We start from the raw sequence: 27,951 nt of genomic DNA, 5'->3' as shown, positions 1-27,951 counted from the left end.
TTAACATGTTTAATCTAGGGTATTTTAATTGTTTTGTCCCTTTATGGTTTTTTTTATAACGTTACCCCTATTTTATAATAGACATTATCTTTCACAGAGCGCTGGTCGCCGTCGGGAGGGGAGCATTCATCTCATCAATTTTTTTCATCGGGATCAAAATACAACAGCAGGTGTCGCTAAATTTTTCACTTCCGGTTTCTGCTACCAAAAAAATAATAAACAAAATTTTCTCGAAACAACGGATTATCCCAAATTTCTGTAAGCAGTTCACGCAAAGCTCCCCGCCGTGGCTGACGGCAGAACAGACTCTTAGTTATGTAGTATGGAGGATATGTATGTTGGCTGCGATGCGACCCCTGTCTCTCAAAGCTCGGGATCCTCCACGGGCAGTAATTCCAGTAGTACGGGAGAGGAGGAACGCTTGCGGCGCTTGTTCAGCAGCTGTGATGGGGACGGCGATGGCTTTCTGGACAGGTAAAGAAAAAATCTAGGCTCACCTTGCGGATCCCACTTTTCTGTATTTCTAACATGTCTAAAGTTGAAATCTGAACGATACACAATCTGACAATGGGCATGATTTTTCTCTTTTCTTTTCTGAAAGCCTTGTTACATAATATACAATACATATAATTAATATAATGTAAGTCAAACTAACTGGCTGAAGCTGAAGGCAATAATAGTATTTTTTATACCCAAAAGAGATTTAATTTTAATCTTGAAATTGATTCTAAGAGAATGATTTATCTCTCATTGTCTTGCCAAATCAAGGTAAATTCATCTTAAACTTAGATAAAGCAACTGTTATGATTTGACAATTTCAGAGTTAAATCATATCCAAGATAGAGTTTTTGGCATTTATACATATAAAGAAATAAATATTGAACATATTTAAGAAACAACACTCTAAAACCTTTGGTAACAATTTACTGGAATAAGATTGACAACTTTGTGCTGGGGAATATTATGTGCCTGTAAATGTAATTAATATACATTGTTTCGTTTTCACTTTCAGTGGGGACTTTATTTACATGTGTCGCCAGCTCAACATGGAGGACATGGCTGAGGAGATCATGGATCAGCTTGGACTGCAGTCACAGAGCAAGATCACGTTCCAGGACTTCCTGCGATTCCGCGGACAGGTAACAAAACTGTCATACTACCTAAAATACACAAACATAACAATTATATTCCGGTAGATTTTCTAAATGTATCAACGGCAGCAACATACAGTTAAGGTATTGAAAAAGACAAATTCCTCAATTATATTGATCAACACGATGCAGCAAGAATATCTTAATGAGACAAACTTTTTAAAAATTAAAATAAAAAATGTATTGAAAGTCTATATTTTCTTGCATTGTCTTCTGTTCTCTCTCTCTCTCTCTCTCTCTCTCTCGTACACTTTTATTTTTCTTTCTTTTTGAAAATTCACATAGGTACATTGTTATATACACTTTAATGCATCCTTTCTCTCACCTCTCTCTCTTTCTTTTTCTCTGTCTCACAATCTGTCTATGTATATGCAATTTTAGAACTGACATCTTTCAACACTAGATAGATGATAATATTTGTGTGATCTTTTAGGTCCAGAACGAAGAGCTTGATCTAAGTCTTGGGGTGGAGGATCAAGGAATTGACTCAGACTTGAGCGGGGCATTACGTCATCCAGACAATGTCACTTCCTGGCCAACAATGTCCAGCGATAGCCTGGGTAAGAACTATAAAAAATGTTACTTATTTGTTTACGAAGGGCATTGTCTTCAATCAGAAGTGAAAGTGTTAATGAAACTTTATCAAATTAGAATTTAATATTTTCTGACCCTGATACGCAGTTTATTATACCACTTTCTTTTAATTAAAATAATAAATCTTGAAAGATTTATCTGATGGCTGAATTGTTCAAATATTTTGTAAGATTATCTATATATACCCAGGAGATGTTTTTAGGACAAGGGGAATTACTCTTACACGTATACATGATTTAAACCACACATTGGAATTTCTTGACTTGACAACTTATAAATAACAAATATTAAAGCCATTATGATTTTCAAATCTCAGAAGTCATGAAAAATGGATCTTAAGAGCATTTGCAGTAATGATCAAAGTGATTTTGAATACATTTTTATTTTGGAAAGCTGAGGATTTAGCTCTAACCCAACTTAACTCAACTTAGTTCTCAATTCAAATCATAAAATAACAAGTGCATGGCTCAGAAATATTCAAGATGAGGAAAGTTGATGACTAAAGGGGTCGAAATTTTTCGTATTTTATTTTGAAATTTTGGCCCGAGAACCAATACTGTACATAAATTTTTTTGATGGCATTTTATATAGAGAAAATAATTTTTATGACAGGAGCATGCTCTGGAAAGCCCGACAGCCTGGACTACGACAGTGGAGCCCGGGACATGAGTCCGGAACCAGCCAGTCTACAGCAGCTGGTGGAATCCCACAATCCCCGGCTACTGAGTATCGTCCAGGACGACAGCATCGGGATGGAGATTCTGGACGTGGCAAATAGAGTGAGTATATTCTGGTCTTTGGTGCATGCATATAATTTATGGTAAATGTGTAGATGTAAGTCATTCTCTCACCAGAGGTCGTGCTACACAAGCTTTGCTTACTCCTTTGTCGATGCCGGAAAAATAGTCTGTCACATGATCAAAACAAGCATGGCGAGCACATGGCATTGTTGATTCGCTTCTTCTGTACAATCTCCTTGAAGGGAAGTCATCGACGGGCAATGACTTTGAGGACATGTTTAAAAACATCACAGGAGATGACATTGCTGCTGATATATGTAATATCATTGATGAATCAGTTGGGTACAGAAACTGATTTTTCAAACATCTGTCAAACAAGATCATGTGATCATATTTTAATGTTTACCTCCACAAAATAGTTCTCCCAGTAACGTTGAAATAGAAATAAATAACGGCGTTAAAGATTTAAATTTAATTATTCGTGATCATATTTATAGACAAAAGGAACAATTACATAGATTTTAATTACATTTTGCACATTGTTTAAGTTTGTACAAGAATCTTGTACATCGGGTGTTTACAGAGGTGTACATCGGGCATTTACAGAGGTGTAAGCGAAGCTTGTGTAGCACGACCTCTGGTGAGAGAATAATTGTTAGTGAGAGGAATGTAGATTTTCACAGTGAAGTGAAAAGTGTAAAAATATTGTGTTATTTGGACATGGCCAACAGAGTGAGTAAAGGAATCTCAAATTTTACCTAGAAGTTATTTGCGTCAGTATTTTTTGTGATATAAAAGTTTCTAATAGCTAATAATACCAAATATTATTTCTGCATACTCAATATTTTGCGACGTAAAAGTATTTGTTAAAAAGCGAAAATTAGATCATTGCAAAAATTACTGGATATACTGTATAATTAAAATAATATATACTAAATTCGGTTGTGACCAACAAAGCTAATCAAAAAATCCAGAAAACTCCAGTCTGGAAAGTTTAACATATGGTAATTTGTACTAAACTGTTTGAGATTGATTTATATCATATTATTACTTTACAATGTTTGGGGGAAATTTATTATGTAATATGATTTAACAACTTAGTATAAATGATCTTAAATGCCACTATGCCGGTGTTAACATAGTAAGGAAGATAATTCAAAACTTTCAAAACAGACTTTTAGATTAAGGTAGTTCAGTCCACCGAGACTTATACTTTTTAAGACAACTGCGTCACAAGATGGCATTTTAAATGTTTTGTTACACTGTTTGTATCAATCGATTCAGATGCGTATTGTCATAGCTCAGTGGTTAAAGTATCAGGCTTGTGAACCGCAGGTCATGAGTTTGTCATGTTAACTGAATGACATTTTTGAAAATATCCTTTTTAGCTCACCTGAGCTGAAAGCTCAAGTGAGCTATTCTGATCACATTTTACATTTTGAACTTCTTCTCTAAAACCGCTTATCCAATTTCAACCAAATTTGGCACAAAGCATCCTTATGGGATGGCGAATATAAATTGCAGAAATAAAAGTCCGATCTGTATTCAAAGCGGAGAAAACCTTGAAACTGTAGAAAAAGGGGGGTGCATTTTTAAAAATCTTCTTCTCAAGAACTACCGAGGCAAATTCAACGTAGTTTAGCATAAATTATCCTTATGGGAAGGAAAATATAAATTGCAAAAATTAAGGTCTAATTCAGTTTCAAATCTGAGTTATTACGAAAATAATGATAAAGGAAAGGCGTGTTCAGCTTCGGTTCGGTTCGGCATCCGGTAAAATGGGTAGGCAAGACTTGGCCTGGTCAAAACAAAAGATTGGCAGTTATTAATCTGCCAATCTCATTAAAATTTCAGGATATTTGATGGACCAGTTATATTTGTATTCGCTGTAAATATTGCCGCAAAATAATGCGTATTAGGAATTGACGATTGCCGATCTGCCCCGGCTTTTATTTTGCCACGGCCCGGGTTTGCATACCCATTTTACCAAGACTCGTATTCCATACTTCTAAAACGAGGTTCTTTGTTTAAAGCAGCCATGACATTATACGAAAAAGGGTCGATCTGACTATGATGAATTTGCTTGTTATGCAACAGTTCGTGTATGAAGGGAAATTTTTGAAACATGCAAAATATATTGGTGCCGATTTTGTGAAGTAAATTGAGGCTAAATATTTCAATGCGTTGACAGATTTCACACATGACGTTGGTGTTAGCTTGTTCTGATTTTCGTTTCGTTTTCATTATTTATGCTTTGTAATTTAACCTGGGAACTCTTGTATTTCGTGATTTTTACGTATCAATTCAAACAGAGACTTCGGTAAATCAAACAGTTAACTGTTTACCTGCGCAAATTAAGCAAAATCTGATGTATCAAAAAAGTACTGAAATACAATTCATTCTATCGGTAATTCGGCTTTATCTTTTGCGTAATGGTAGATTAATGCAATAGGTTTTGTTGAGATCGATGCTCGGCATTTTCTCGAGTTTATTCAGTTTAAATAGAGTTTGATATCGCTGAAGGAAATATGTAGGTATATATACATGTATATATATGATTCATTTCGAAAAAATAAATTGTGTTCTTTATTTGTTATAGTGCATGCATGTTTCTTGTGTTTAATTGTTTACAATTTCTATTTACTAACCATATTTGAGTGTTAAGCTTCGAATTATAAGCAAGATACAGAGATTTGCTTACAATTCTATGTTTGTACACAGATCTTAAAAACTAAAGATTGAAAAGGTAAAAAATTTGTCAATATTTATTAATATATCAATATTTATTAAGAAGTCTGTTCTGCCAGAAACCAATTTTAACAACTTATTGTATTGTAAACTTAACCTTTTTTCGTCATTATTACTCCTACTGTACATGTGATCCTTGACTGTGTTTGTGTACATTTGTATAAACTGATTTTGAACCTTAAATACCAATGAACTGGTCTTGAGTGAATAAAAGAATTGAAAATCTTAGGCCATTCTTTTTTTCCATTTTAAATGCTGAATAGGAAATACCAAGTTAAAAATCTTAAGCTGAATGTAATAAAGTCATATCAACAAAATATGACTGAAACCTAGGGAAACTGTGAGCTTTGTATCTTGCTTATAATTCTACGATTGACGCTGAAATTTTGGTTGAACATTAGAAATTCTATATGAATTAGAGTATGTTAAATACTTGTACAAACAAAATAAAAGAATGATATTCTGTATATACCTACTCTCTGGGGTCCCCTCATTATACAATAAATAATGTGAAATCTACATCAATTTTGATAGTTTTTCAGACACGAGTAAATAAAAACGACTTCTTTAAAACAGTTTCCATAGTTCTGACACATTTCTGTTATGGGGATAAAATAATTATCGCTATTCCTAAGAAAATATCACAGCGGAAAATTATCCTGGTTTGTACGCGAGGTAAATAACAGTCATTTAATTATAATGGAGAAGACAAATTAAATTTTTGAATGTTTTAATTTGAGGAATTGAGCACATTGAGGTACAATTTTCTTCTTCACATCTGTACATGTAGGATTTTTAAAATAAAATACAATAACTATTATATATTTTTTTTAAATACAATAACAAGTAAGTAGTTGATGAAACAAATGTACCTATATGCTCTCCTATATTTTGATCGCTTTACAAAGTGGGGGGGGGGAGGGGCAGAACGAAAATATAGGGAATTGGAAGTTTTAAACAACTTAACAGTGTACCCCTACCAAATGTTTAGTTTTATATCTTGCGTAGGATTTTCTTATTCTGGTAAAAAATAGTATTTCATAAAGGTACAATGTCAAATATTACGTGTATGCAAAAATAAGTGTAAAATTCGAATACTTGACAATATTTATTTTTTGTTATTCTACCGAGGGACCATATGGCACAATATCTTTTGAACGCCAATTGTTGCTCAGGTGAGCGATGTGGCCCCATGGGCCTCTTGTTTATCTAAAATTGCACATTTTTTCGCGTATTTGACATATATATTTCTTATCCATCATGCTTTCTATCCTAATCAAGTAATTTTCTGCCGATTTGAGAAACTATTTCAAGGTGTGTTAAACAGTGAAACATAGAAATAAGTTTGTTAAACCATAACGGTGAAGGTATCTTTGAATTATTGATGTTGTCTGCTCATTAAAGACAGCAAGCTTCTTCTATGTCTCCAGATTCCAACTCCCAAACTCCTTATTTTTTCAGACAAATTAGCTTCACAAGTTTTTATTTCAGAATTGATTTTCCTTTTGAGTTCTCAAGGCGACAGGAAACAAATTAGATTTACACTGTAACACTGTCAGAACAAGATTCTGTCATTTAGATGGATTCTTAGTTCAATTGAAGAATTTATAAATATAAATTTAATGATTGGATCAGTTGTATGGGTTACTTTTTTCCCCTATGGAGTCGTCATTGTTCGTGGGGGATCAATGTTCGTGGCTTTTGTAGGTAACCCTTGCCTGCAAGAATTAACATCCCCATGAACATCTATGTATACAAGCATTTGTTTGATATTTATTAAAATTATGCCGGTTACACTGCAAGCGAAATTACATCCCCACAAACCAGAAAAGTTTTTGTGATTCTGTTTGGTATCAATCTCTAGAATAAAAAATTGCAAGCATCAGTGTTTTGTTAATATGATTTCTTAAAGTTCAGCACTGTATGAAAATTATTAAAAGGGAAATTTTTTACATGAATATTATTTTCTCGCGTTTAATAAGGAATTAAAAAAAAACCAATGTTGTAATTTTATTTCTTGTTTTTGATGGAATCAGATAATTTTGCAAACACCCCCTCAAATTTCCTCTCAGAAGATTAGATTAATCTTTGTCAGATCAATATCTTTAAATATGTCAGAGAACTAGAAAAATACCAGGGAGAAAAAATCATCAAATACCACTTGTTTTTTGTCTAGAGGTGAGTAAACATTGCAAAAATATCCGTGTTTACATTACCAAGAAAGTCAATTGAATCAGATTAAAAAAATTCAGGATAATCTGATAAATCTGTTAAATTGAGCTAAATTTTAGCATAAAAAAGGGAGTTAAAAAAAAGGGAGGGAACCATGTAACTTTACCATGGGATCGTAATTAATATTAACTGGAGTTTATGCTGAAAAAGTACAATTCAGCAAGAGCTTTGGAGTTATTGTGGAATGGTGTTGACTCTCTGATTAAGTAATCAATAGCCATCTGTTGGATTCCATGTATAATGGATTACTACTTTGTCAATCTCAAGTGAAGCTTGTGTTTGAAGCCAGAGAGTCATTAGCTACGATTTGAGTGTTTTTTTGTCCGGTTTTATCGGTCTTGAATGGGCTTTGTTGTTAGAAGAAAATTAAAGAATTTTTTTTTGGTAATAAAATTATAGGGGAGAGAAAAATGAGGATGGATGCAACATGGAAATTGATTTTTATCACCGCTGTGTTTTTTTCCTCTTTTTTTTTGCCTTCCAATTTATACCATCAGTATTTCTTGTTTAATTCATATAGCTTCTGTTTCAATTCAGTGTGTTAATATGAAACAAGTTTAAGGGTTATTTTACTATATTAAATTTCAGAATTATTCATTTATAATTTTAAATGATAATTAATAAAGTCAATTCGATAATTATTTTATCTGACTTTGATAAGTTTTAATATTTGAAACTTTTACACAGGTGTCTCTAGGTTCAATATTTATGCAGTAAATTGGAATGTTTTTGAAGCCATTATTAAATTAATACAAAGCTGGAAGAAAAATGATATAAAAAAGAAGGAAATATGTTCACAATTCAACATGCTGGCTTTTTTGCAGCTTCGCTAATTGGCAAATTCTTCTTCATGCTTCCAAGAAAATTATGATCCCATAAATCACTTTTATTGAAGTTCATGCAGTAAAATTGCAATTGATTCCAAGAATAAAAGCATCAAAGTTTATATTTGTCTGAGAAGAAAACCATCATGCTTTCATCTTGGGGGTCATTTTCCCCTTTTCCCTTTTCCGCTTTCCATAGACACAGTCCAGGTTATCAGACAAAGACGAAAATTGGACCAACTCTTCTATTAGTTTCCATGGTGAAAAAACTGCATCTTAATTCTGTTTTTATTTGCATACCAAATCGAGGGACCCCTAGATAGAATGGTGAGGAGCACAGTTCTAATATATTGATCCAATAGCAGACTGTTGGGGAATTCTTCAGAAAAATTCACATGCTCCATTCTTCCCTGCATGCAGACATGCATATATGCACTCTATTGCACCATCTGAAGTTCTACAGGTTGTGTGGATTTTTTGTTTTTATTGAAGACCTGCAGACTTCTGGAATGGATCCATGTATGATGCAGATTCTGGTGTTTTCAATCTTTTTTAAACATGTTTGAGATGTCGATAACCTGTAGACATGAGAACACAAATGTGGTTATATTTATTACCCATTTTGTTTCTAGAGAGAGGTTTGAGTTTCAACAAAACTGTAAAAAATATTTTTTTTAAACAGAAAAGATATATACAATGTACATCATATTGTACTAGCAATAGTAATTCATCTCTTTGTGTAAGGGGTATTCAATAGCATGATCGAAGTTTCATTTTCAATTACTGGTCCTCGTCAAGGAAATATGGTAGTTACAGCAGAAAAAAATCCTTTTAGATCATGTACAGTCTGTGCAAATTTCCATAAACTGCACCTTTTAAAGACCAAAAAAAAATAAAAAAAAAATTAAAATATTTTAGATTAAACATGCTACAATTGCATTAATGAACATTTTAATTGTACACTATGAAATCTGAGTAAACATGGTACTAAATAGATGGACTTAAGGTGGAAAATATAAGTAAAATTTTAGGATATTTTAGATTTGAAATTAGGTCAATGATATGACATGCCACTTTTTCCGCAATGTTAAGACCCCTTGAGGACATTCATTGATATGATAGTTGGGACAGGAAGCTATCCCACAGTTCCTTTTTTTAATCGTTCTTTCATAACAGGGGCATTAATGATGATAGCTTTATAATTGCACACAGCATGAATGGCTTGACGTCAGATGCCTTATAAATGGTGTATTGGGGATTAACTAATTGACAATTACTGTAACTATAGATAAACGCTTTACATGTATTTCTGATCTATACTTGAAGCATCAACATCATCAGAGATTGATAAATAGATTGCTACTGTGTACACAAACATCTGATGGAAAACCAGAAGCCCTCGGGGAGCAGACAGTCTGCTATTGCTCTCTGCCATTTGCTTGGGGGCAGAAGTTTGTTTTTCTTTCCTGATGAATGAATCATTTTTTGAAGAATTTTCAGTAGCGTTTGAGCAAGAGAGACAGTTCAATGGGGATTTGTGAAAGGAACACTCTATTGACAGTAGCAGAAGGCACTTGTCATTTTCTCTTGAAAGAGAGAAAGAATAAAGAAATTAATGGAAAAAGTTGTAACTTAGAAGTGATTGCAGACGGCATAGGATATCTGAATATTCAATAAATTTGTAAGAAAAAGACTTGCTGGTTTCATTGGTATAATCAAAAAGATGATGGAGAGATGAACTATTTTCACTAAATGTTACATAGGTTTTGATGAATTAAGCATACGTACAGCCTGGCTTATCCGAGGTGAAGCGATAAACGCAGATAAGAAAATCATTTTTAACTGAGATGACATTTTGAAGCGTGGGTGTTTTCAACATCAAGAACATCGGAATCTGTGGATCCAGAATAGCTCTAGGGCGGAGTTTATGATCATTGGAACATTGCATAAGAAGGTCTCCATATGCAACAGTGGAGTTGTGGAGTATAGGAGTGCAGAAATATTGACTGGAGCAATATAGTGTAAAATCTAGATGTTATAGCGATACTGCCATTAAAGCTCACAGGATTCATGTGTGTGTGTGGTTAGATAGTAATACATATGGTTGTGAACTTACTGAATAAGTGGACTTAAAAACTTATTCTAAGAATATCATATAAATGAAGTGTGCTATATACCGTAATTCAACTTGAGTTTGTTTAGGAAGATTGCCAATATTGTGTAGATAATAGTGAAAAGATTAATTTTATAATTAGTGCACTTCAAATTTATTGAAGAAATTGGATACTCATTTTATTGAGAATTAATTCCACATTTTGTGATTCTTTTTACATTTTTTGTCTAAAAGAGAATGGAATTACTGGCCATTGGAGCCAGAGAAATTCAGTTTTGTTGTGATTTCTGGAGAACAAATGCTTTTTCAATGAGTGACTCTTAATCTGATTGAGTAAATTGAAATTAATCCCTAAACAACTTTTTATCAGTATTATCATCTATTTATTAGAGGAAACTTAATCTGACTAATTGATTAAGTAATTAATTAGTAATGAATAGTGATTCTGATCTAAATAATCAATGTTAAACAGACTGAAGCATTTTTCAACATATCAGGATTATTTACAAACCTTAAAAAAAACCTAGCATATCGTAGATGATTGCTGGTAAAAAGCCAATACAGAAAGAATCAATGGAATTTGGACTTAGAGAGATGGGCTGGATCATGTGGACAAACACTGTTGATTATCAAGAACATGCTTCAGAATTAATATGATTATGGTTACAATAAGTTGAAGCAGTTTTGGATGTGAGGAATATTTGCCTGTGAAAAATTGTGAGCATATATCGTAAGGTTTTTCGAAGTGTTCCACTGTGCAGTATTAACATGTGTTAGATGTGTCTGTCTAACGTTGGAGATTTATCTCAGCCAAAATGGGAGGCATTTTAAGAGAACACCGTAAATTCTGTGAAGCAATCTTTGGGATATTCACATCAGGAAACAGAAATTATTGTAGCGTCTGAAGGAAACTTTAGATATTTGTTACCTTTTTAACAATTTAACAAAAAATTTTTTACATGGAAGGCGATGATAGTTCAGAGTCCCACACCTACGAGAGGATTTATGTGAACGGTTACCATGGAAACTCCAAACAACATGTCTGTGTGGAGGATAACCCCTCGTGTCAGGTGATCTTGTCTGTTTCATTCATTTCCGCCCTGACTTGTGAGTTGTATTAACTCATGTGTGTATCAGTCATTGACTCTGTGAGTGGTGTGTGGCCATTCAGTGTTATCTGTTGCTCATCTCTCCCGCTCTCTTTTCACACCTCTCTCTCTCTCTCTCTCTCTCTCTCGTTACATTCACCTATCTCTGCTTCTTCTCACTCCCTAGTACTGTTTCTATTTCTCTCTCCCTCTTTCTCTTTCCATTACCCACACTCTCTCTAGCATCTCTCTCTCATTCTCTCCTCTCATCACAGTGCTCCCTTGGATTATGCCCCCCCCCCCCCCCCATTACTACATACAAAATAAATATAGAAAGTTTATGTGAAAAATGTTAAAATTAGACTCAGAGAGGTGGTATGAAAGAGAACTTTATCTACCGTATTCAATACAAATACATGTTTATTTGAAAGTACTTACATCTCCAGTCTTGTGTGTACCTGTACTAACTAACATTTTTCAGCCTGGTGGACCCGATGCTAAGCTCATTCGGATGCTTGCCCACTGCCAATTATAGCACCATATTACACCAGTCATACTAGGTTATATAAAACTTAAACATTTTTTCTGTAGTACTCTTGATTTCATTCAAAGGAGGCATTCACTTCAAGAGTCACAGATGACCGTGATTATGTTTTACATACAAAGTATTGGATGAGGGAGAATTGAGGAAGGAACTGTGGTTTCCTGATTCCTCGCATTATTAGCTTTTGAGTCTTGTTAAGGCTATAGATCCTGGGGGCCCCATAAAGGGACTCTGTCTATATCACATCTATTAAATATGACTTGATTAGAAAATATTAAGATCGGAAATAAAATTTAGGAAACTTGAATTTTCACAAACCTGTACCTTAAGTTTTTGTCTTTAAATGTTGCATTATTTCTAGTACTGAATATACAATGTCCTTTTGTTGCCTCGTTGAGAAAAAAGAGCAAGTATTTTTTAAAATGTTTCATAATTATAGCAAAATTTGGAAAAAAAAATATAAAATGTGATGAAATGGAATAGATGATCTTTGAAATGTCCTTATTGGGTTATATGACAGTGTTATAAATGGAAGGGACTTTTTGTGTCGGAGTTAAAATGACTGTGTGTGTGAACAACAAATCTGGGACACATGGATTAAGATTGTGAAATCTTTGTTGATTTGCATCCCTGGGTATTATGAAAGAAGATATTGACTAGAATGATCATTTGATTCGGAAAACATTGGTTGCAGTGCTAGTGCATGTTAAACTGATGTGTAGCTTCCTGTTTTCGAGATGCATATTATTGAAATATCACCAAATATATAAAAAAGTTGAACTTTTTGATTTGACTTTCATGGACATATGAACATCATGACGACTGTGGCTCAAAGAGATTTTTAGAATTGACATTTTTACTTCTTATAAAATGCTACAGGCATGACATACAGAGAGTAAAGAAAATGATGAGAATTTTGCCTTAGATTTTACTTCATGTCAAAATGGGTTCCAAAAAGGAGAGGAAAGTCGGAGAACTTGTGCAACAGCGTCTTTCAAAATACGAGGCGCTTACGACTCCGCCAGCACAGAATAAAACTCTGCCTCCAGGCCACTCTTACAAGCGATCGTGGTCGTACGACGAAAAGGAAATAAAAACCAGAAATATGCACATCACTGTCAGTGAAAGACTGCGAGAGAACAGAAGTGTTAGAAATACGGTGTCAGTGTTAAACTTTGTCAGAAAACAGGAGCCTGAATATGTAAGATTATGGCCGCATATTCTTGAATAATACTAGTAACACATGTATTTACAAACTGTATTTGACATGTGTCCCTGGCTTCTTCAGTAGGGACCTAATTCTTCCAAGAGGTCCAACCTTATGCTTTCAAACTTATCTAAAAATACAGATAAACAATAGACTCAATGTTAGCTTAATATTATGAAAGTAAATTGATCATGCAGGGTAAAACATTTTATAGATTTCCCTTTTTGAATCCTGTATGATTTTTGCTTTGAGCACTATCTAGGTTCTTGACTTTTTTTGAAGGAAGTTAAAAAAATAAAGAAAAATGTTTCCTGATTCAATGATGTTTAAACTCCATAGCAGTTTGAAGTGAGTTCAAAATATTCAAAATATCTACCACAAATATCGAGGTCCCAATGGACAGACTGATCAATATAAAAAAAAAGGACCTTTGAATTTTGAATATTTGTTTGAAATTTCATTTATCTACAAGGTGTTCCTCAAATATTCATGTATCCCATTTTTTACTATTGCCACATTATTTTACTGATCTACTATTCTTTTCAGCAGCCAAGATGAAATTTAGTCCAGGATTTTAGTTTACTATCTAAGATATAGAATTTATAATTTTAATGATCTAGAAAAATCTAAAATATGGTAATGAATCTCTATCTTGCAGCTCCATCTAGCGGCATTGACGTCACTGAAAGGGGAGATAATAGAGTTGAACAACAGGCTGCATCATGTGACGTCAGAGAGGGATATCTTGGAGAAACAGGTCAATCGGCTGCAGGTATTGACCAATGAAACCAATCTTTTGGGTCTGTGGAATCCAAATCCTATTGTAAACTTACATGCTTGTTCTTAATTTACAGGGAATATATTACCTGTTTTGTCTCTAATTTCAAGCTACATGCTAACATATGATTAAAGCAAATAGATTTTATGAGAAGTTGGCTCCAAATGCACTTATTACACTAATAAGACAACTGTCTATGAAAATAGGGCCTTATATTGGTTTTTTTTTAATTTACATTTTTATGTAACATGATCACATCATTTTGTTGTTCTGAGACAGAAAATTTATTTGCATGACACTTTAATCCATGTCCCGATAACTTTTGCATGAAGATTTACTTTATTTGCTTTTGGTCACTGTTTAGGCAGACAAGTTGCAACTCCAACATGAGTGTGAGAAAGAATACTAGTGTTGAATTTGTCTACATTAATCTAACCCCAATGGTCCCAAAAATTTTTACAGCAAATACGAATACTTTAAAATTCCTGTTCTCTGTTATGCAGGCAGACAAGTTGCGACTCCAACATGAGTGTGAGAAGAGATTGGACATCACAGCTGGACGGTACGAGGAGCGGATCACCGAACTCCACAGTGTCATAGCAGAGCTAAGGAAAAAGATAGAGAGGCACCAAATTAATGTCATCAGGTATGGAGGAAAAAATCTGAGGAGTAACAAATGGGTTACTGTAAACAAATTAAGTTTGGTGTGTACATTAAATTGGTTTTTCAACAAATTAGCATATACAGTTATTTGAATAAGTGCATCTCTGAGTGTATGTATATTCAATCATACACATGAATGAAATTTAATGTATTTTAATTAGTAGAAGCTATGTTTCGCCAAAAACTCTTAAAAAGAACTCAAAGCCAAATGTAATATGTATGCAGTATTTTCGTGAATCGATCAGCTACTTCTGAATATGTATGCAGACAGATCTAGTAACCAAAATTTTCAGAGATGCATCATAATTAACGACCCTGTCCCAGAGGGAGACACGGGGTACAGTAGCTGTCAAAGGTTAACTGATGCTGGCTTCTCCTCCTCACTCCTCAGTACAAATTTAATGGGAGGATCTGAAATCAATACAGTACAGTGTGGAGTTAATCCCCCCAGAGAGAGAGAGAGAGAGAGAGAGAGAGAGAGAGAGAGAGAGAATGTAATGATTTCATAGAGTACTGTTGTTAAAGTTGATCAAAGACAGAAATAGGGATGATAAACGAATATCAACTGTCACAGTGTTGATTGGACGAAAAGAGGGAATGACTTGTTGGGGGGGGGGGGGGTCTCAGTTTTGGATGTGGGTGACTCAGAGGCTCAGGGACAGTACAAATAATGGTTTCATAACTGTCTATTGATTAACATTTACTGTATGTCTCTAGGCTTTAACATGCTTAATGGTCTCTTGCATTGGGTTTGTTGACACTTCTCTACAGTGTTTTCTCTGATGCTGGTATGTTATGATCAAGCAAGTCATTTCCTCTGTTCACTTAAAATTTCTAAATGTCTATGGAAATGTGTGAAACTTGGTGTTTGATAAGCATTTTGAGATGGAAATCTCATTTGCAAAGCATCCAGGGAGTAAAAACAAAATCAATTAAAACTTTCACTGAATAAACATTTACAACTTTTTTCTTCAGATAATTTATCCTTTCCATATTTTCAAGATAACATGTTTAATTATGTCTTGTGACGAGAAGATTTGACCTTTATTACAGAGATTATTGATCTTTGATGTATTTGAGATTTAGTTCAGAGACATGACCTTACATGCACTTTGACCTTTTTTTACAGAGGTGTATGACCTTTGATGCACTTTGACCTTTATTACAGGGAGGAGGATGAGTATGAAGACTCTGCCGTCCAGAGCAACAAGAGCAACGATGGAGGAAGCCGGGCAGCCAACGAGTCCCAGGCCAACAGTCTAGGTCAGGATCGATCAGGTCTTAAGACATTGTATTGAGTGTATAGAAACATACATATATATACTAATTAATGTTCATGTCTGTCCTAGCTCTTTCAATCATCCAACTCTTTCCCTCTTGTATATTTTTAATGAATGTTTTATGTACATTGGATGTTGTATGTACAATCTTCATGTTGCCCCTTGAGGGCCCTTAATTGGTAAATAAAGAAATTGAAAATTGAAATTGAAATTGGTCTTAAAGAGGCAGAATGGTCAACAAATTAACCATCAGATCCACCTAACATCTTAAGATATGATTTGTATATCTATAAACTATTACTTAGTAAAGAGAAAACCCAAATATTTCACTTTAAAATTTTGGTATTTTCCTATATTTCTATATAGAGCTGTTCTTGTACAAGGAGGTCAATACGGCCATGACCATCAAGCCCTCTTAACACGTTATGTCATCTAAGTCTGACTCGTATGTCCCTATAAAGGCACATTTGCCTTTGGTTGACGAGTTCTTCATATATATTGAAATCATTAGTGTTGAAGGCGGCTCAAGTTTTTTTGATTCCATTGCTACATCGAAAAATTTACCTCCTCAATGAATTATGATGTTTCATCTATATTTATGAAAATTGGTCCATGAAATATAGTCCTCACAAATATGCAATAAAAACTTTTCAATCAATGAAAAATGACCCCTGCAAATGTACAGGATTTTACTAGATATATCATAATATTATTTCCCATTTAAACCTGTTTGTATTGATGAAATCTTAACTATTGTAGATATCCTGGGTAACGATCTGAACACAGAGATATCCCAAGTGGTGACGGCCCTAGACAATGTGATCGAGGACCAGCCAATGAGGGCGGGCCAAGAGGGCACAGAGGAGGGCAATAACACGGAGGCTGCACTGTGTGATATTGAGGACAATGACAGCGTCGAGGAGCTAGCGCTACAGGTAAGGACCACAAGGGTAGTGGGAACAAGTTCAGGATGTGGAATTCTGGGTTTACTTTTCTTAGTAGTTAAAAATAATGGAGAACCAGTAGAACATGTTGCTGGTATTTAAAACTGAATGATATATTCCTCATTTTGTTCATTAGTGTATGAATTACATTTACATTCATATAAGTCTGGTTATATATTCATCGCTATTTTGATTATGAATTGTATTTGTAGGATGAGATCTAGCAATTACTTTACAATATTTAGCAATGTATGATTATTGTGTTGTATTTGCTGTAGCTTATTACTGATAATTAAAAATTATTACGATACCCCTTCAACAAATGCTTATTCATGACAAAGTATTTTATTTATAAATCTTCTGATATGTAAAGTATTTGATCTATAACTGTATTTGTTATTTTGTTTACAGGCCTGTAAACAGATAGATGCCCTTGACCTGGAATCTCCCCCCTCACCCCCACCACGTGGTCTTCGACCGGCCACTTTCCACCCCCCTCCCCCACCCCCTCCTAATGAGTACCCTGACCCTGCCTACCTACAGGAAGTGATCTTCTCGCTGAGACAGGATGCCATGATGTTACAGGAGACTGTCCAGAGACAGGAGGTGGAGCTTAATATGCATAAGGCTGCGATTGGCAGTCTGAGGGAGGAACGGGATAAACTCAGGCAAAGGGTGAGGCCCCGCAAAGGGAAATAAATTTTTCCCTTTTTAGCTCACCTGAGCTGAAAGCTCAAGTGAGCTATTCTGATCACATTTTGTCCGTCGTCCGTCTGTCCGTCCGTCTGTCCGTCCGTCCGTCCGTCCGTCTGTCCGTCTGTAAACTTTTTACATTTTGAACTTCTTCTCTAAAACCGCTTATCCAATTTCAACCAAATTTGGCACAAAGCATCCTTATGGGAGGGCGAATATAAATTGCAGAAATAAAAGTCCGATCTGTATTCAAAGCGGAGAAAACCTTGAAACTGTAGAAAAAGTAAATTCATCATAGTCAGATCGACCCTTTTTCGTATAATGTCATGGCTGCTTTAAACAAGGAACCTCGTTTTAGAAGTATGGAATACGAGTCTTGGTAAAATGGGTATGCAAACCCGGGCCGTGGCAAAATAAAAGCCGGGGCAGATCGGCAATCGTCAATTCCAAATACGCATTATTTTGCAGCAATATTAACAGCGAATACACATATACTGGTCCATCAAATATCCCGAAATTTTAATGAGATTGGCAGATTAATACCTGCCAATCTTTTGTTTTGCTCAGACCAAGTCTTGCCTATCCATTTTACCGTTGGTAATTCTACCGTATGCCGAGCCCGAAGCTATTAAACTGATTGTTCAAAACACGCATTTCCTTTATTATTATTTTTGTAATAACTCAGATTTGAATCAGAATTAGCACTTAATTTTTGCAATTTATATTTTCCTTCCCATAAGGATAATTTATGCTAAACTACGTTGAATTGAACTAATTGGTTCTTGAGAAGAAGATTTTTAAAAATGCATTTTTAAAAATCTTCTTCTCAAGAACCAATTAGTTCAATTCAACGTAGTTTAGCATAAATTATCCTTATGGGAAGGAAAATATAAATTGCAAAAATTAAGTGCTAATTCTGATTCAAATCTGAGTTATTACAAAAATAATAATAAAGGAAATGCGTGTTTTGAACAATCAGTTTAATAGCTTCGGGCTCGGCATACGGTAGAATTACCAACGGTAAAATGGATAGGCAAGACTTGGTCTGAGCAAAACAAAAGATTGGCAGGTATTAATCTGCCAATCTCATTAAAATTTCGGGATATTTGATGGACCAGTATATGTGTATTCGCTGTTAATATTGCTGCAAAATAATGCGTATTTGGAATTGACGATTGCCGATCTGCCCCGGCTTTTATTTTGCCACGGCCCGGGTTTGCATACCCATTTTACCAAGACTCGTATTCCATACTTCTAAAACGAGGTTCCTTGTTTAAAGCAGCCATGACATTATACGAAAAAGGGTCGATCTGACTATGATGAATTTACTTGCTATGCAACCGTTCGCGTATGAAGGGAAATTTTTGAAACATGCAAACTATATTGGTGCCGATTTTGTGAAGTAAATTGAGGCTAAATATTTCAATGCGTTGACAGTTTTCACACATGACGTTGGTGTTAGCTTGTTGTGATTTTCGTTTCGTTTTCATTATTTATGCTTTGTAACCTGGGAACTATCGTCTGTATTTCGTGATTTTTACGTATCAAATAAAACAGAGACTACGGTAAATCAAACAGTTAACAGTTTACCTGCGCAAAATAAGCAAAATCTGATGTAGGGGTAGTGAAATACAATTCAGTCTATCGGTAATTCGGCATTATCTTTTGCGTAATGGTAGATTAATACAAAAGGGTTTTGTTGAGATGCTCAGCATTTTCTCGAGTTTATTCAGTTTAAATAGAGTTTGCTATCGCTGATGGAAATATGTAGGTATATACATGTATATATATGATTCATTTCGAAAAAATAAATTGTGTTCTTTATTTGTTATACACGTAGTGCATGTTTCTTGTGTTTAATTGTTACCCTACAATTTCTATTTACTAACCATATTTGAGTGTTAAGCTTCGAATTATAAGCAAGATACAGAGATTTGCTCACAATTCTATGTTTGTACACAGATCTTAAAAGCTAAAGATTAAAAAAGTAAAAAAATTGTCAATATTTATTACGAAAATTTTCAAAGTCTGTTCTTCCAGAAACCAACTTATTGAATTGTAAACTTAACCTTTTTAGCTCACCTGAGGGTGGTGCCACAATGGGGGGGGGGGGGGTCGAAGTTTAACAAATGAATATATAGAGTAAATCTTTAAAAATCTTCTTCTCAGAAACTAATCGGCCAGGAAAGCTGAGACTTGTGTGGAAGCATCCTCAGGTAGTGGAGATTCAAAGTTGTGAAAATCATAACCCCCGGGGGTAGGGTGGGGCCACAATGGGGGATCAAAGTTTTACATAGGAATATATACAGTAAATCTTTAAAAATCTTCTTCTCAGAAACTAATCAGCCAGGAAAGCTGACATTTGTGTGGATGCATCCTCAGGTAGTGTAAATTCAAAGTTGTGAAAATCATGACCCCCGAGGGTAGGGTGGGGCCACAATGGGGGGTCGAAGTTTAACATAAGAATATATACAGTAAATCTTTAAAAATCTTCTTCTCAGAAACTAATCCGCCGGCAAAGCTGGAACTTGTGTGGAAGCATCCTCAGGTAGTGTAGATTCAAAGTTGTGAAAATAATAACCCCTGGGGGTAGGTTGGGGCCACAATGGGGGGGTCGAAGTTTAACATTAAATAGAGTAAATCTTTAAAAATCTTCTTCTCAGAAACCAGCCAGGAAAACTGAAACTTGTGTGGAAGCATCCTCAGGTAGTGTAGATTCAAATTTGTGAAAATCATGACCCCTGGGGGTAGGTTTGGGCCACAATGGGAGGTCGATGTTTTACATAGGAATAAACAGAGTAAATCTTTAAAAATCTTCTTCTCAGAAACTAATCAGCCAGGAAAGCTGAAACTTGTGTGAAAGCATCCTCAGGTAGTGTAGATTCAGAGTTGTGAAAATAATGATCCCCAGGGGTAGGGTGGGGCCACAATGGGGGGGGGGGGTCAAAGTTTAACAAAGGAATATATAGGGTAAATCTTTAAAAATCTTCTCAGAAACTAATCAGCCAGATGATTCTTTATAATTGTTAAGATTTTGGCCCCAGGACAATTTTTTGGCCTCACAAGAAGGTTCAGAGTTTGATGTACGTTTATATCCCATATATAAACTATTGTTAGGGATCTTTTTGAGAATTGCAATACTCAACATATGATATGACTATAAAATCATCCTGTTAGAAAAGGGACTAATGATTATAAACATAAGAATATCCAGGGGAAAATGGATTTTATTTATACAGGATCTACATGTATTATTGTACATTGTCCAGATAGTTTGTATTATGACTTCATTGAGCTGATTTTATCATAACTATTGTTCCTCAGGTGAGCGATGTGGCCCATGGGCCTCTTGTTTTTTTTGTTTTTATGTTTTATAAGATATATTAAAATTTTTCTACATTTGAGAAAGTGAAAAACCTTTGGCAAAGGATAATGAAAATTTATTTCTCATAAAATTCATTAATTTTTTTGTGGGCATAGTATTGCTTTATGTCTGTTCACTGTTTTAGTTTTTAGAGTAAAGTTATATCAAACTTTGTCGTTTTACAGGTGCATGAAATTCGGACAGAGCAAATGTCCCCCCAGCATCTGAAGACCTCCCCTCAGACTAGCCGAACCTCCACCCCCACGAAGAACCACCCAGCCCACACCCCCACAGATAGGTAAGTACAGACTTTGAATGTTCAAGTGTCCCTCTCAAATATCACTGTAATAATGAAACATCAGCGTTATGAAAGATAACTCTAGTAACTCTATGCATTAAGCTATCTATAAATAAATTATTACATTCTATGAACATTGCTCAGAGCTTTTATTTAAACAAAATTTAAAATCTTTTATGAACTTTTGAAGTTTTTATTTTGGCAGCAGCAATAACAGAAATTTTTCAAAACTTCAGATCTCAGTTGTCCAACAATGAAACATTCCCCGTGGCCAAAGTTGCCGAGCTCAAAAAGTTGAAGACATGCTCAAATGAGCGCCCGGTGCTGGGCTGTGAGCTCGAGTCAGGAGGGGTAAGTATCAGTCCCCCACTGCTGCAACAGTGTTCATTATTGTACAGCAAGACTTGTATATGTAATAAACACAAATATGGAGAATTTACCACTGTTGATAAATTTTCCATAAAATATGGTATATGTTAGGTTAAAGCAAAGAACATGGAGATTATTAATCTGTGGCATCAAAGAAATCTATGAACATTGAAAATCTAGTGCTGTAATAAATTTTCAAAAAAATATGGTATATGTTATGTTAAAGCAAAGACCTTGGAGATTATTATAGACATTGTCTCGCACAGTGATACATTTTTTTTTATTGTATGTTAAAGCTAATATTAGAAAACTGTGTTTTCACAGCTTCCAAACACCAAAGTGGCAGAGCATCTAGTGCAGAACATGCAGAAGGGATCCAACATGCAGGAGATCGTGCAGACCCTGTACACTGGGGGAGGGGGAGAGCTCACCGAGACTAGGGTCCAAGAGTTCGAGATCGAGTTTGAGAGGCTCCACAGCAAGATCGACAGCTTGAAATCTCAGAATGATCTCCTGAGTCTCACTCTTGAAGAATCGAAATCTCAGTCCGATCGCTTGAGCGTGCTCATTGGGAAGTACGAGTCTAACAACACGGCTTTGCAGCTGGGATTGAATTACTCGGATCAGATCATTGAGGCCTACGATGTCGTTTTGTCGTTGACCGAGAGCGAGTTGGGGCTCACGTTGTCGAACTGTCGAGCGGCGGGCATTGCGCAGGGGCTCAGAAGCTCGCCGCAGTCCACAGAGGAGCTGAACCAACTCGCTCAGAAATCCAAAAATACTCGCAAAACGGCCGAAAATGTGGCCCGACATTTGATTCAGAAGTTGGATCGGAATTTCGGAGTCAATCCTTGGGAAGATACCTCTACTCACACAGCGAGGTTTTTATCTTTGAAACATTCTTAACAAAGTTCAGGGTTTAATGGTTTACAAACTTGCACTTCTGTCCAAAATTAAGATGTCAGAGAATATCTTGGTTGAATTTATAAAACTGTTTAGAAAGTTTAACAAATATTTTTATATTGAAATGATTCTGCTTTTATCTGTATTTTGTTGAATGACGATTGTTTTGTTTCTTATTTGCTATTTTCAAAGTAAGTTTTGAGAGAGAGAGAGAGAGAGAGAGAGAGAGAGAGAGAGAGAGAGAGAGAGAGAGAGTCAAAGGAAGAATGAGAGAGAAGAAGAGTCATAGAAAGAGAAAAAAATATTTCCTGTGACTGTATACTGTTAAGATGAAATTCCCTTATTCATCAGAATCTCTCTCTGTATTTCCAGCACCAGCAGTAGTGGCTGCTACTCTGAGGACTTCTCAAAAGCGGAGGAGCAGAAACTGCGGGAATACATCCACCAGCTGAAGGCGGAGCGGGCCTCCATCAAATCCACAGTGATGGAGCTAGAGAGCCTCCACATGGACGCTCCAATCCACGACCCCCCGCGACAGAATGAGGCATGTCGACTAGACCTTGAGAATGCAGTCCTGATGCAGGAACTCATGGCCATGAAGGTTTGTCATAAATATGCTACTTTGCTTAGAGTTGTTTTATTTGTGAGCTGAAAAGAAGAATGGTTGTACAATTATTTTTTTTAAGTCTTACAATTTAGAAGAATATATGATGAATGTTTCATGCAGAATTATGAGTTATTAGTATGAATTAGCTAATAGAAGCACTTTTAATTAGAGAAAGGGGAACAGGGATGAAAATGTTTTGGTGTTGTTTGTTTAACAGGAGGAGAAAGCAGAGCTTCGTGCCCAGAACTACCTGCTGGAGAAAGAGAAGAGTGCCCTGGAGCTGAGGCTGAGCGGCAAGGAGTCGCGGGAACAGGCCTACGTCATCCAGATAGAGCACCTCAAATCCGAGGTGGAGGAGAGCAACAGGGCACAGGTGTGTACAGGTGATAATAGGTTGTCACAGGTGTGTACAGGTGTTACAACTAGTCACAGGTATGTACAGGTGTTACAAGTAGTCACAGGTATATACAGGTGTAAATAGGTAGTCACAGATGTGTACAGGTGTTACAAGTAGTCACAGGTGTGTACAGGTGATAATAAGTAGTAACAGGTGTGTACAGGTGTTACAACTAGTCACAGGTGTGTACAGGTGTTATGGATAGTTGCAGGTTATATGTTAATGATTGCTATATATTGGTTATGGTCCTAAGATAACCTAGATCTTAACTCCATCTTGCAAAAACATTCTTGTATTTACATGTTTGTCTATATAATATCACAATGACATGAATAGTTATACATCAGTGTTACAATATTAAATTTGATATCTTTACTTTTCATTTTAATTTTTATGTATAAAGTTATAAACATGCATTAGCCAGTTTGTCTTAATAGAAAAAAACAATAGTGTAAATTGCTATGCCTTTTTATACAGGAAGCAGAGCAGCAGGGTTCAGAGACTCCATTGGCCAACAAGATGTCACATGACCTTACAGACGGGTCGAGTCATGACCTTTCAGAGGCCCTACAGAGGGAAAGGAAGCTGAAGTCGCGCGTTCAGGAGCTGGTGGTGGCACTGGAGAAGCTGTCTCGGAACTCGGAGATCCGGCACCAACAGTCGGCCGAGTTTGTGAGCGACCTCAAGAAAGCCAACAGGTCAGGGTCAATATAGTGGTAAAGGTCAAGGTCACAAAAAGTAGATCTGTTATATTGTTTGTACATGTAGTAAAGATTTAAAATGTTTGGCTTAGTTTATGGATGAACTTAAGAAAGTCAATAGGTCAGGATACCTCAGTGATACAGAGGATGTTTGATTGTGTAAAAGAAGTCATGGGTTCAAATTGTTTGTATGCACAAAGGGGTCATTGAATGGTACTCTAAATTCATTGTAATTTGTGATGATTGTACTTTTCTTTGGGTAAAAAAAAATGTTTTCTCTTCTAACAGTGCCTTGATTGCTGCATTTGAGAAAACCAAAAAGAAGTACCAAGGAAAACTCAAGAAACTGGAGTTCCAGATCCAGGCCCTGACAGAGAGATACGAGGCCCAGGTAATGGGGGTGAAGGAAGGCCAGTTACCGCTCTTTTCTCTCTTGTAGTTGTCCATAGAAAAATATTTGTACGATCTATGTGAATATTCTATTATAAATGTTTTTGGGTGAAAGGAAGCAACATTTTAGTTTATACCACTAATGCACACAGGTTAAAGTCCCCATTTGTCATGATAAGCAAGACGGCCAAATTATCTTATTAAAAATATCCTAGTTATGTAAAAAAAATCATTTGATACCTGGTGCTTTGAAAGATTTTTTTTTCATATGACCATTTTCATATGTTTTACCGTATATGTTGTATTATCTTATCAAAACCATATAAGGATTTCCATGTTGTTTACAGGTGCATATGTTGAAACAGAGGCTGCTTGCTGTGGAAAATGCTGGCTGTATTCCCCCGAACGAGACTTCTCTGTAAAATGGTTGTATCTGGCCATTACGCTAACAGAGTTCAACAGGAGGATAGTATTCTAGATACAGGATAGTGACTTAATATCCCACCGCTGGAAATTCACAAAGGATAGCATTCCACATGCAGGATCAGTTGCCAGTATCCACAATTGAGATTTTACATAATGGAGGATATAGTTGTAACATGCAGTGGTATCATGGTTGAATTGTGGATACTAAACTCTGGATACTGGCAACAAAATGGCGGCAATTTCTCTGAGCTGTGAGGGATCTGTGATAAAACAGCCAAAAAAATGCATACTGACCATTCATGGTCATGTTTTTTCCACAAGTGATGTGGAAAAGATTTAATTGGACTATTGTGTACCACCGAACAAGACAAATGACATCAGATTGCAAAGGGTGCAAAAGATGTCGAAATGGGAACAAGAAATGGTGCTATTAATGAGACCAATTTTGGATTTGTGATTTGGAGTGATCCAAAATTGGAAAAGATCGGTTCAGACTGGCTTTATAAAAACATGAGTTTATACCATAAATGGGGCTTGATTATGGTAAAACTTTAGCAGACTAAGGGCTATCTAGAGTTGAAAAACTTAGGAGTTAGAATTATCCGATATGAATTAGAGATACTTGAGGAATTCTGGGACAAGGCGTGTATTTATAGGACTCTGTGATATTTCATTTCAAATTTTGCTAAGCAAATTATGGTGATGTGATGTTCATGCAAGCATTTTTTTCTGCCATATTATCAACTGCATATATTGTAGTGTTTATTCATTTGATACATGTGTGTAATTCTTAGTGTATTAATATTGTCTTTTTTAAGTAAATTTACAGGCAAATTTTTGCAGCCTTTTGTATGTATATGCACAGTGTCAACATATTTTATGTGTAAGAGATCCCATATTTGAGAGGAAAAAAATCTTTTTACTGTATGGTGTGTGAAATATAGTAGTATTTAAAGAATGTATCAATCCATTGTAATATTGCATTTCGTGAAAACAGTATTAGTATGATATTACAAAACTTCATTACATTATTACATTTTATTTATTATTACATGTAACATGGTCAATAAGATTGATGTCCTGTACCAAAATTTTTCAATTTTGTTCTTGATTGATTGTACCTTATTGCTAAGCAGGAGTAACAGTTTCATTCATGTACCGATGAGGTATTTGATCTCATCAAAAAGTTTGTATTTATTAGTATGTGATTATGTTGAAAATTCATTTCTGATCATCATTGATACAAGAGTTATTGTTCTTGTCAAACATTTACCATGTATCCACCCTTTGAGAAGATCTGTTAAAATATTTCATGAGACAGTATTCATCTTTCGTTGTGACGAAAATATTTATTAACTTTTGTCATATTTAATCTCACAGGCATTTGATATAGACCCCCTCCCCCTCCCCTCTCACCCCCATGGTTCTTAACTCCACCTAAATATGGGGGTCACACCCCCCCCCCTTTCCATATTAAATAAACAAACCAAAAAAACCAAAATAAATTAAAAAAAAATAAAAATAAAAGAAATTTAAAATAAAAACAAAAATAAATGAAAAAAAAAAATTAAAAACTAGATTAATTTTTAAAAAAAAAAATCAAAATGAATAAAGAAATTAAATAAAAAAATATAATGCTAATGAGAAGCAAAGAAAGGCATGTAAATACATATTTAAAAAATATCTTTTTCTCAGAACACATCTTTTAGAATTTAATATGATGCATTTCCTACCATAAGTACATTTTAAAATTGTAAGTTGAAAAGTGTGTGTGGGGGGGGGGGGGGGTGGAAGCATTAAAAAAAATAGTATCTTAAAATAATCGGAAGTTAACAAGTGGGTGGGGGAGGAGGGGAGTTATAATTTGGTTTGATTTGAAATAACTCATAAATAGTTGTATATGTATGAAAGTAATTGGAAGTTTCGGGGGGGGGGGGGGGGGGGGGGGGGGGGGGGGGGTATAAATCAAATGCCCGTGTGTATTATGTGTTCACTTGCCTGGTGCTAGGTACTGTTACCTTTATCTCCTCTCTGTAGCAAACACCTGTGTTTTATTTACATGTACACATTACTGCTGGTATTGTTTTATAACTGTAGTAAATGTACACTGTAGGCACACTTGTAAACATGACAGAATCCTTGCCATGTTATTATTATATTTTTTAAGTTATGTGAATCTGCATTAAAATAGTGATCCAAACATTTTCTGTCTTCTTTTTTTTAATTAATTGGTATTCAAGGAACAAAGGTAATTGTTCAGTATTGCAGTCTTTATCACCTTATTACTTTGATATGTAATTCAGACTGAAATTTGTGCACACGTTTTTGAATAACTGTATTACACAGTAACGAAACCAAAGAATTCAAATTGCTTAGTATGTCTTCAAGCAAATTCATTTATTTCTCAGTATTTATCAAATGAAAAATTAAGAATTTTTTTAATGCTATATTTTAGCTTTATACCTAATTGGAAGTTTCAAGAAAGTTTTCCTGATCACATGTTGTGTGGTGTCTGTCTGTCCAACTGTAACTTTCTATTTATCTTGTTCTCCCAAACTCGGGAGTCATTTCAATGAAATTTGTCAAAAGGTAATTTTGGTTGAAGAGCTTTCAATTTTATGCAAGTGAAGTGCCATTCAAGTGGAGATGATTAGGAAATAAAGTGCATGCTTGCTCATGTACTACTTAAACTGTGATGTGTATAGTTTTATGAGCAAAAAATGTTAACATTTTACTTGAGCAGAACTGTGTTCATGTACCATCAGAGGGGAAATATGAAGCAAAAATGACAATATTATCATGTTTGCAAAATTGCTGGAATAACCAAATGTTGGTGATGTCATAAATAAACAGATATTGGACAATGATAACTGATAACAGAATTAATGTGATAGACA

The 27,951-nt window shown here is 35.2% G+C and overlaps 1 protein-coding gene and 1 long non-coding RNA gene across 4 annotated transcripts; one reads left to right on the top strand and one right to left on the bottom strand.

Moving 5' to 3' along the window:
- Nucleotides 1-133: 133 nt before the first annotated feature.
- LOC105342278 (colorectal mutant cancer protein) lies at nucleotides 134-26,710 on the top strand. 3 transcript variants are annotated; one of them, XM_066084754.1, is made up of 17 exons: nucleotides 134-474; nucleotides 1,013-1,139; nucleotides 1,585-1,711; nucleotides 2,358-2,524; nucleotides 13,900-14,013; nucleotides 14,523-14,665; nucleotides 15,851-15,945; nucleotides 16,722-16,897; nucleotides 17,318-17,581; nucleotides 21,149-21,261; nucleotides 21,498-21,612; nucleotides 21,955-22,511; nucleotides 22,906-23,134; nucleotides 23,358-23,513; nucleotides 24,015-24,235; nucleotides 24,527-24,629; nucleotides 24,976-26,710. In XM_066084754.1, the coding sequence occupies exons 1-17, from the start codon at nucleotides 323-325 to the stop codon at nucleotides 25,048-25,050; spliced, it is 2,934 nt and encodes a 977-aa protein (XP_065940826.1). In that variant the 5' UTR covers nucleotides 134-322; the 3' UTR covers nucleotides 25,051-26,710. The 3 variants fall into 3 exon arrangements, with proteins under 3 accessions (XP_065940826.1, XP_065940831.1, XP_065940830.1); XM_066084759.1 differs by lacking the exons at nucleotides 134-474; nucleotides 1,013-1,139; nucleotides 1,585-1,711; nucleotides 2,358-2,524 and adding an exon at nucleotides 10,522-11,472; XM_066084758.1 differs by lacking the exons at nucleotides 134-474; nucleotides 1,013-1,139; nucleotides 1,585-1,711; nucleotides 2,358-2,524 and adding an exon at nucleotides 12,490-13,235.
- On the bottom strand, nucleotides 578-12,118 carry LOC117688686 (uncharacterized). The gene is made up of 2 exons (XR_010714037.1): nucleotides 11,929-12,118; nucleotides 578-1,160 (listed from the first exon to the last, which is right to left on the bottom strand). It is a non-coding gene; the product is annotated as an uncharacterized lncRNA (long non-coding RNA).
- Nucleotides 26,711-27,951: the final 1,241 nt, after the last annotated feature.

The sequence above is a fragment of the Magallana gigas genome, chromosome 1, assembly GCF_963853765.1.
Source record: "Magallana gigas chromosome 1, xbMagGiga1.1, whole genome shotgun sequence".
Taxonomy (NCBI): domain Eukaryota; kingdom Metazoa; phylum Mollusca; class Bivalvia; order Ostreida; family Ostreidae; genus Magallana; species Magallana gigas.
The sequence above is the reverse complement of the archived record's forward strand: the minus strand, read 5'-3'. Positions and strand labels throughout refer to the sequence as shown.